At 41.5% G+C, this 9319-nt stretch overlaps 2 protein-coding genes across 6 annotated transcripts; one reads left to right on the top strand and one right to left on the bottom strand.

Annotated features, from left to right (window-relative positions):
• The first annotated feature begins 508 nt into the window (after nucleotides 1–508).
• Nucleotides 509–6867, top strand: rcc2 (regulator of chromosome condensation 2). 5 transcript variants are annotated; one of them, XM_047041071.1, is made up of 13 exons: nucleotides 509–663; nucleotides 1791–2006; nucleotides 2178–2271; nucleotides 3466–3609; nucleotides 3718–3849; nucleotides 3937–4025; nucleotides 4112–4226; nucleotides 4312–4478; nucleotides 4782–4962; nucleotides 5043–5148; nucleotides 5266–5338; nucleotides 5435–5512; nucleotides 5623–6867. In XM_047041071.1, exons 2-13 carry the CDS (start codon nucleotides 1803–1805, stop codon nucleotides 5725–5727), a joined length of 1488 nt encoding a protein of 495 aa, XP_046897027.1. In that variant the 5' UTR covers nucleotides 509–663; nucleotides 1791–1802; the 3' UTR covers nucleotides 5728–6867. The 5 variants fall into 5 exon arrangements, with proteins under 5 accessions (XP_046897027.1, XP_046897030.1, XP_046897028.1 ...); XM_047041074.1 differs by lacking the exon at nucleotides 509–663 and adding an exon at nucleotides 845–946; XM_047041072.1 differs by lacking the exon at nucleotides 509–663 and adding an exon at nucleotides 853–957.
• Nucleotides 6868–7125: 258 nt separating this feature from the next.
• LOC124481259 (60S ribosomal protein L22) lies at nucleotides 7126–9053 on the bottom strand. The gene is made up of 4 exons (XM_047041180.1): nucleotides 8987–9053; nucleotides 8266–8370; nucleotides 7698–7822; nucleotides 7126–7306 (listed from the first exon to the last, which is right to left on the bottom strand). The coding sequence occupies exons 1-4, from the start codon at nucleotides 8996–8998 to the stop codon at nucleotides 7162–7164; spliced, it is 387 nt and encodes a 128-aa protein (XP_046897136.1). The 5' UTR covers nucleotides 8999–9053; the 3' UTR covers nucleotides 7126–7161.
• Nucleotides 9054–9319: the final 266 nt, after the last annotated feature.

Here is a 9319-nt window from a genome sequence, read left to right as displayed (position 1 = left end):
AAGGCGCAATGCTCATAATACACACCAGCCAATCCTAGAGCACAGGGCTACTTCCACCAATCAGAGCTGTGGGAATCCTGAAGGTTTACATTGATCTGGGATAACGGGGAGAGAAATTTAGAAAAAGGAACCCACTGACAAACTAACACCATAATACAAATCAGAATGCATTTTATGGCATCTAATATTTGCTAAACAAATGTCCATCCAAATCATTGCAACACCAGTAGGTGTGTTATTAGTTGCTAATAACACACAATTAGTGTGTTATTAGTAGCACGATCTTAAAACAATAGCCTACAATAAAATAGGGCATGGAGTGAATCTAATTGCGTCCAAATGCACTTACTGAGTTTGGGCTAGCAAAGCGCGATTGCATCTCAACTAGCATTTTCACAGCAGGGCTCGGACAAAGCAAATTTCAAATTTCATCCCAGGCACAAGAGGGCGATATATTAAATGTGTTGGTTGTACTTAAAGAGACGCAAAAGCCCTTCTGTTGTAGTTTTCTTTAGTTTCTGTTTTGTAGTTGGTTTGTTATTTAGGCTATACGTTACCGCTCTTCACAATCATGTAAAATCGTCAGACCATTTTGTCAGTGGTGTTGTGAAACAGGCACCTAGCTCAGGCTTTGGAACCAACCCGGACTTACATCCACCGCAGGTAAAATACAAATCTACAAAGTTTTTGCTGTTGCATTTTGATAGCTGGTTTATTGACTTTATCAGAGTTAAATCTAGACCCAGGTGTATATTTGTTAGGTGAAACTTCAGCCATATTTGTTTGGCTAACGTAGCTGTAACAGAGGTCTCATTAATGTAAAGAGGCAGAACCCACGTGGTCTGATCGAGGAGACTGCAGATTCTTTTGTTCCAAATCAATCAAAAAAACGAGGAAGACGGACAGGCACGAAAGGAGCTGCAGAATCAGGAAATCGTTTTGCGAGGTCACTAATTAGTAAGCTAAAATATTTAGGTAATCGTTAACTGTCGAGGGTTAATACGCAAAGGGGGGTATTTTTTTACTTCATTTGAAACCTCCCAGCACAGTTTGAGAAAGATAAAAAAAGTTTTTTTATCGGTACATTGTAGCCAAGGTTTGTGTCTTTGTTTAGAAACCGACTGTGTTAGCTAGCTAGCATTCCCGTTACTGTAGTTGATTAATAAATGTATATCTAGCTAGCTAACGCTTCCCAATTAATCATTTGGGGGTGTAACATGTTATTCCGTTGACATTGTATCTTGTACTTACTATGTAAACTAGCTATCTTTAAGACCCAATAAACGTGTTGGCATTTTCCAAATTAGCCAGTTAGCTAGCTGCTGTCGATGTTGCTGGTAAATGATATCCACAGTTGCCCAATACAACAAAGAAACAAGCTAGCTAGGGGTAGTACTAGCGTAGATGGATGTGATACTGATTTGTAGCTAGCTTGTTGTAACTGGCATTTTTGCTCGTCAAACATATTATGCTCTGACTAGTTGACTGATGATGTGTTAATGTTACCTAGATAACTTCATTTGCCAGCTATTATTTTGCCTTACATTGCTAATATAGGCAGCTTGCACTAGGTATCTCGCTACAAGTTTGATGGCGTTCCGACCTTATTCATAGAAACTTAAAGTTGATTGTTCATTTTTTGTGATTGAAAGGCCTTTCTGATAACAAACTCCAAATATTGATGCACTGTTAATGTTTTTATTACCCACCTTCCTTATTTGTGACAAAGCACTCTAGAAACTGATTTGAATGAGAATGGCTAAAGACATTTACTTCATGTATGTATTCAGACCTCTACCAAAATGCCACGGAAGAAGGTGACAGAGGTCTCTGGTAATGGTGGATTGAAGAGGAAGAGAGGAGGGAGCAAAAGAAAAGAGAGAGATTTCAGCAGTGATGATGAGTTTGATGATTTTGAGCAGGAGAATAATAAGAAACCTGGCAAGCCTGCCACCAAGTCAGGCCTTCAACCAGTAACTGTAGCTGATGACATCAAGGAAAAAATAGTAAGTGTCCTAAGAGAAATTCTATGATTGAAGAAAGGGTACCAGTAGTTGCCCTGCTTTGCATAGTTTATATATGGGCATTGCATATGCAAGGTCTTTTAGTACATCAGATATATGACATTGAAATGGCCACATATCTATAATGACAGCAACATTGTGTTATTTTTGTAGAAACTTGAGTGTCCCAAAGTCAAAGGCCAACTTCTAATTTTCGGGGCCACCAACTGGGATCTGATTGGAAGAAAGGAGGTGCCAAAACAACAAGGTATGACCTTGTCCTTTCTCTGAACACCCCCTCATACATACACTTTGTATACAGGCATTGTTGATACGATTACATTGACTTGATCTAGAGTGGTGAGATTGAGTTTACAGTTCCTCTTTTTGCCAATGGACTACGAAGGGTGAACGGTAGACTGTTTGTGGATACGTAGTCTGTGATCAGACTGAATCAGTGTTAAATCGTTCACTTACAGGGCCTCCCTCCATTCCTGTCTAGAGTTGGTTTATCTGTAGTTATTTAGTTCCTAAAATACAGTCTCCTTTCTCACTTTAATAGACTTGTGTTTTGTTAGAGAATGTTATCAATGACTAGAAGGGCACATTTCAAATAGTATTTCAGTGGTTTGTGCCAAGTTAGTGCAACAAAATCTCAACTACAGTACTACATAATTCTGATAATGGGACTGTGCAACAATTATTAAAATGGCATATTTCAAATCCAACATAATTTGATTGATTAAGGCATACATGCATTCCAGACTTAAAAATATGACTGAATTATGTCTGTTGCCGACCTTAGTGATTGGGAAAACAAATGATAAAAGTGCAATTATATTGCTGTTACATGTTGACTGTTTAAACACCTATAGCTTTCTAGTTGTTTCTTTTCTGAGGCTCATCCTGGCACATCTTGAGCCTAATAATTTACACTCCTTGTTTGCAGGTTCTACAGATTTTAGACCATGTGAGCACAGCCCTGGCGATTAAAACCCATGCCCATTCTAATCTAATGTATATTCAAATGTATGCATGTCTAATCCCACCCCCTGCTGGGATTCCTTTCATGCTTCAGGGTATGGCAAGGCCATAGAGATTGGCTACACGGGCACTCAATGATAGGCTGGCGTAGTGTTGAGACTGGGGGTTGGGCGCACTGGTAGAATCAGCAGCTGCGTAGACGCGTTGTGTTCACAAAAAGCATCTCTCTACTGTATGGGCTGCAGTCTTAATGTTGTGACACTACACTTCTGTTTCAGTGTTTTGCCCAAATAAATAGATTTCAACTGAGAGGTACAGATCTGTCTTTTAAGACCGACTAGATGGCGTACTGTCAGCGCCAGATGTCCAAGCAATAGATGATCAACAAGGCTTGCATTATTTATACTCCACTTGGTGATCAATTGTTGACTTCACAGCTGTATTGAAGTGTGCTTGTTTTTTTCTGTGTGCCTATCAGTGGCGTATAGGAATCTAGGCCAGAACTTGTGGGGCCCACACCGCTATGGCTGTCTGAATGACGTGCAGGTCAGCTGCGTGGTGTCTGGGCCCTGCGCTGCCCACAGCCTCCTCATCACCACTGAGGGCAAGCTTTGGAGCTGGGGTGAGGACAAACATCACTGCAGTCCCTAGCAAAGTTCAATTTGAGACCATTTAAACATCGATTGTATCTTATGTGCTTGCTGAGTATCTTCTATCTGGTTCTTTTCAGGGCGTAATGAGAAGGGTCAGCTGGGTCATGGGGACACAAAGCGCCTGGAGGCCCCAAAGCTGATCGAGGCCCTGGCAGAAGAGGTGGTGGTGGCTGCCGCCTGCGGACGGAACCACACCATGGCATTGACAGGTTGGCATTTGACATGACATTGTATCCTGGGCCTTAGTCTTTAACTCAGGACTGAAAGCTCTGATTAACCCCGTCTGTTTTCCTCAGAAAACGGTATCGCATACTCATTTGGAGAGAACAAACTGGGACAGCTTGGCCAGGGAAACCAGACGGATGCAGTCCTCAGCCCAGCAACAGTAAGCTATACCAGCATCTTCTACACATTAGTACATATGAACAACGGCCTTTTTAAGGCTCTAAGCTTTTCCCTGTCCTCTCTTAGATCCAGTATAATGGACAGCCCCTGGTCAAAGTGGCATGTGGAGCAGAGTTCAGCATGGTGGTGGACTGCAAAGGGAACCTCTACTCATTTGGTTGCCCAGAATATGGCCAGCTAGGTATGTTCCATCAAGCTAGGACGTCTCACTATTCAAAATACCCTCCGGACACCTACACATGTTCACCTTCTCTGCCCCTTCAAAGGACACAACTCTGATGGGAAGTTCATTGCTCGCGCCCAGCGCATTGAGTTTGACTGTGAGCTTATCCCACGTCGTGTCGCAATCTTCATTGAAAAGACCAAGGACGGTCAGGTGATGCCAGTGCCCAACGTGGTGGTGCGAGATGTAGCTTGTGGAGGGAATCACACGGTAAGGAAGTCATTGTTTGTCCCTAATTGAGTTTCTTGTGAAATTATAATTTTGAAATTTGTTAATGTAGAATAGAAGTCCAATATCACCTACTAAGCTGAGAGTATATATATGGGAAGACTAATTTGTCTGTCCACCTCCATTTTTGAATAATTACTGCAAAATGTAAGACATTGCTCTGTTTAATTAATGAGCTCCAGATGGCAGCATCTGCGCTGTAGTTCTTAATGTAGGTTGGCAGATCAACCTACATTGCTTTCCCTTGGAAATTGGAAGACTATTGACTGTGAATGTTATGTGCAGCTGGTGCTAGACTCCCAGAAGAGAGTGTTCTCCTGGGGCTTTGGTGGCTACGGCCGCTTGGGACACACTGAGCAGAAGGATGAGATGGTGCCAAGACTGGTAAAGCTCTTTGACTTCCCTGGACGTGGGGCTTCCCAAATCTACACTGGCTACCAGTGCTCCTTTGCAGTCAATGAAATGGGTAAGTGGGCCATTCAAACACGCGCCACACATCTTCACATGCCGCTGCGTTGTTGGCTGACGTAGACATTTTGCATGCAGGAGGACTGTTTTTCTGGGGGGTCACAAATACTTCAAGGGAGTCAACGATGTACCCCAAGTCTGTACAGGACCTATGTGGCTGGAAGATCCGCAATCTGGCCTGTGGGTAAGTGATGGTGCTACCACTACTTGACCACTCATGGCTCAAAACAGGGATACAAACTAAAACTGTACTTGCTTAGCGGTGCCACAAAGGAGTTTGAATGAATGTACTTTATTTTAGGAAGAGCAGTATTATAATTGCTGCAGATGAGAGTACCATCAGCTGGGGTCCATCTCCTACTTTTGGCGAACTGGTAGGTTTTTTTCTGCACTGGTAATCCCTATTACAAAGTCTTTCAGTCCCAAATGTGTGTATCAGCAATACATGTTGACCAGTTTGTCTCTTGCAGGGATATGGAGACAATAAACCCAAGTCTTCCACCACTGCCCAAGAGGTGAAAACCATGGATGGGATTTACGCTGAACAGGTATGCAACAGCTACTTGGAGAAATATTTTATGAAACTAAGACCTTTTACATATTGGACATGCACACAACACCTCATCCTATTTTGAGCATGATTTGTTATGGGTTTCAGGTGGTGATGGGATATGCCCACTCCCTGGTCATTGCCAGACAGGACAGCCAGCAGGAACAGGAGAAACTCAAGAAGCTTCCAGAGTACAATCCCCGCACACTCTGATAAGGCACCAGCTCATGACCTCTCACCTTTTCTTTTATTTGTTTCCACTTCTGAGAGGCTTCTGATGCTAAACAGAATGCATCTGGCTTCTTGGTCACCTGTGTATGTCATGATGGGATAGCACTGGGATGTTTGGGGAATGGGGGAGGTTATGACGAGTCATGGGTATGTACTGCACATGCCTCAAATCGTGTCTACACTGTTTTGGAAGGTTAATCTGAGAAAGCTCAACAGACTGAGATGCACTGACGGCTCATCTGATTTGATGGTGCTGTTCAGCTCTCAGAATGGTCATTGGACATCCCACAGCTGTGGAGGGAGTCTGCTGCCGATTCTACCAAGCACTTACTACTTCCCACAGTGCTACCCCACCCCCCCCCCCCTTCTTGGATTCCCCATGGAGGTCTGTTGACGCATTCACTCCATTTACGTGCTTGTACCTTTTTTTCTTTTTCTTCCTCGTTCACTCCCTCACAATAATGGGTGCTACATCAAGTCAGTCCCACTCTGGGGCAAGTCATTTCCTAGTTAGGGGATGCCTCAAAGACCAACACTCCATATCTGTGCCTTTAACGTTTTTTCAGGATATGGAATTTATATTTTTTGTTCCCAAAGACCAATGTTAGATTTGTTGGAGTCTTTGTTAATATGGTCGGTGGCAGTATTAATGTGTCTGGTGGGTATGTACTGTCAGAAAGACACAATCAGGATTGGAGGCTATTTGGCAAGTCAATAGGCTCCACTTGTTGAATTCTGTTACATTCCTTAAATTGATTTGTTTTGTTTAAATCAGGTTCATGTTACTTATTGGCCACAATGTGCTAGTTTTGATTCTTGCCTTTTTGTCAGTGTCATTAGATTAACCTGAGGGACTTGTTAAATGCAGTTATACGATTCAGATTTAGCACTAGGCAGGAATTAAACTCGGCAGATTGAGGATTTTAATGTTGAACCTCCGGTTGTCATAATTTGCTCAACAGGGTATGAAAGGGTGTACCCTGGTTTTAAAGATTTTTCTAAAATTTGGCCAATCTGTATTAAATTAATTTGGTATTGTGTGTCTCAGGGTCAAAAACCCCACTTGTTTTAAATTTCAAAACCTTTTTCATGGAAATTATAAATAAAGTCATGTAAATTGGTGATTGTCTGTTCATTCTCCTGTCCACATTCATGTAGAAGTCTAGGTTTTAAAAACAAGAGCCTGATATTTCTCAGATCAAAATTTTAACCATAACATTAAAAAAAATTCATGAAGGTGAACATATATCAATTCTGTTGTATTGCGAAAAGCATTTAAATCACGCAACTTGTGCACGAGGTCAGGTGGTAAACATTCGCATTTCATAAACCTGGAGAAAATTGAGAATATCACCATTAAACGCCAAAATACAAAAGTAGTATTATTTTAAATTTAATTGAATGTACAAAACAAGTTTAATCCTCATCTTCTTCCTCCTCTTCATCCTGGTTAATCTGGAAGTAACGAAGTTCGTAACTCTCCTTAGTGTTGGCAACAACACGCAGCCAGTCACGAAGGTTGTTCTTCTTCAGATACTTCTTTGTCAGATACTTCAGGTATCTGTCAATGAACAACAAATGACTGTCAGATGGATCCTAGACCTATTCCTGTCATCTCAGTGGTGCTATAAATCAATTTGCCCCCCAAAAAAGACAATACACAAGACGGGGCAGTCAAAACTTTGAATCCAGACAAAGGGGTGGATACTACTGGATCTATCACTCCAAATGTTAAATTGTAGTAGTGGTTGTTCGTTCAGTGTACATTAATATTTTGTGGTTAAAGTTAAAAGAAAAAGCAAGGCCCCCTTGTAACCCACAGGTGTATAGCTATATTAATGCAGAAGGAAACAATCAAAACAGACTATGGGCAGCCCCATGTTCATTTATTCTCTTGATTTCTTGAGTGGGGAAACCAATACACTGATGCATAATAACAAATATTACATTACCTCTTGGAGAAAGGAACCTCAGATGAAACTGTGATCTTGCTCTTGCTCCTGTCAATGGACACCACACCTCCACCGAGATTTCCAGCTTTTCCATTCACCTTGATGCGCTCCTGAAGAAACTGCTCCTGTAGAGAACAAACCAAATATTTACAGTAGATTCAGCATTGTCAAGCCACATCAAAAACACACTATCCTATCACAATTTGATTTCCTGATGTTACTATTCAGCGGTTAGAGAATCGGGTTATTATCAGAGGGTTGACGGTTCGATTCCCGGCCGTGCCACATGATGTGTCCTTGGGCAAGGCACTTCACCCTACTTGCCTAGGGGGAAAGTCCCTGTACTTACTGGGAGTTGCTCTGGATAAGAGCGCCGGCTAAATGACTAAATGCAAGACTTCACTATCAAGAATAATGTCAATAGCCTTCATCACATCCCGATAAACTAGTAATGGTCTAGCATCACATTGCTATTGCACACACATTTTAGTTTTCTAAACGAGACTTAAAAAATAACTAATTTGTATTAAGTACAAAACAAAACTTCTAGAATATTAGAAGTACTGACGAAGTTGGCTGCGTCCATGATGCCATCTTCAACAGGGTGGGTGCAGTCCAATGTGAATTTCAGGACCTGCTTCTTCTTCTTGCCACCTTTAGTGGTCTGCTTCTTCTGAAAATCAAATAGACATCTGAAATCTACTGTTGCAAGACATGTTGATTATGGTATACATTCTGATGTATGGCCGCAGAACAGTTTGCGCATTCAAGTGCCAGCACTCCAGATGGTCTACCCACTTCCTTACTGCTATTACTCTACTGGCGTTACAAGCAGGGAAAGCACACATGTAGCTAACTTGAGTTAGCTACCTTGAATTAGCTACCGTTAGCCAGAAAGTCAGCTAGCCTGGCCGATCAAGACGAAGATTTCTCATCAGTTAGTTATAGATCCCAATAATACTTTTGTAACGCAGCAACACGCTATCGAAATAAACCCTCGCTAGCTAATAAAATACAATACCCGGCATATGAACCCTCTTGCAAACAATTCCAAGAGACAACGTGGTGGACTCCAGCTAGCTAGGTAGCACTAGCAAAGGCCAAAATATTGCAGGCCTCGCTTGGCAGATTATTATAGCCAACTAAGATGTCCACAATGGTAATTGATCAAACTTGACATATTGGTATAAAAGCGCAGACTTTACGGTTCTGCCTCTGACCAGTCATGTTCGTGTATTTACCCTAAAACTAATATTGTGGGATTATTTATAGCAAGCGATTTGACTCACCACGGGAGCCATTGCGAAGAATTTTGCAGAAAGGAAGAACCCGGTGTGCGCGTGCGTTACATTTTGGTTGGTCAAATACAGATATAATCGATGCAATCCTCTTACCGGTGCTCGATTCTATATTGCCCTGGTTCTGGATTGTGCTCTTAACAAAAGTGACATCTTTTGTTAATTTTTTACTTTACATTGTATGTATCGGTCATACATTCCAACATGGTAGATTTGTTTTACTAATTACACTAAATCAGCTGAAATTCACATTCAGTTATAAATTAACACATTTGTGTATTTAATTATTGTAGGGTGTAGATTATTAGTTAATAGTAATTTGAT

This window comes from Hypomesus transpacificus, chromosome 18, assembly GCF_021917145.1.
Source record: "Hypomesus transpacificus isolate Combined female chromosome 18, fHypTra1, whole genome shotgun sequence".
Lineage (NCBI taxonomy): Eukaryota > Metazoa > Chordata > Actinopteri > Osmeriformes > Osmeridae > Hypomesus > Hypomesus transpacificus.
Note: the sequence above shows the minus strand (reverse complement) of the source record. Positions and strands in the feature narration are given on the sequence as shown.

Coding starts and splice junctions, on each gene's coding strand:
- rcc2 (XM_047041071.1), top strand. CDS start 1,803: ATGCCACGGAAGAAGGTGACAGAGGTCTCTGGTAATGGTGGATTGAAG. Junction 2,272..3,465: donor GGAGGTGCCAAAACAACAAG/GTATGACCTTGT, acceptor TGTGCCTATCAG/TGGCGTATAGGAATCTAGGC. Junction 4,479..4,781: donor CTTGTGGAGGGAATCACACG/GTAAGGAAGTCA, acceptor TGTTATGTGCAG/CTGGTGCTAGACTCCCAGAA.
- LOC124481259 (XM_047041180.1), bottom strand. Junction 7,823..8,265: donor TCATGGACGCAGCCAACTTC/GTCAGTACTTCT, acceptor TGTTCTCTACAG/GAGCAGTTTCTTCAGGAGCG. Junction 7,307..7,697: donor GAGGTTCCTTTCTCCAAGAG/GTAATGTAATAT, acceptor GTTCATTGACAG/ATACCTGAAGTATCTGACAA.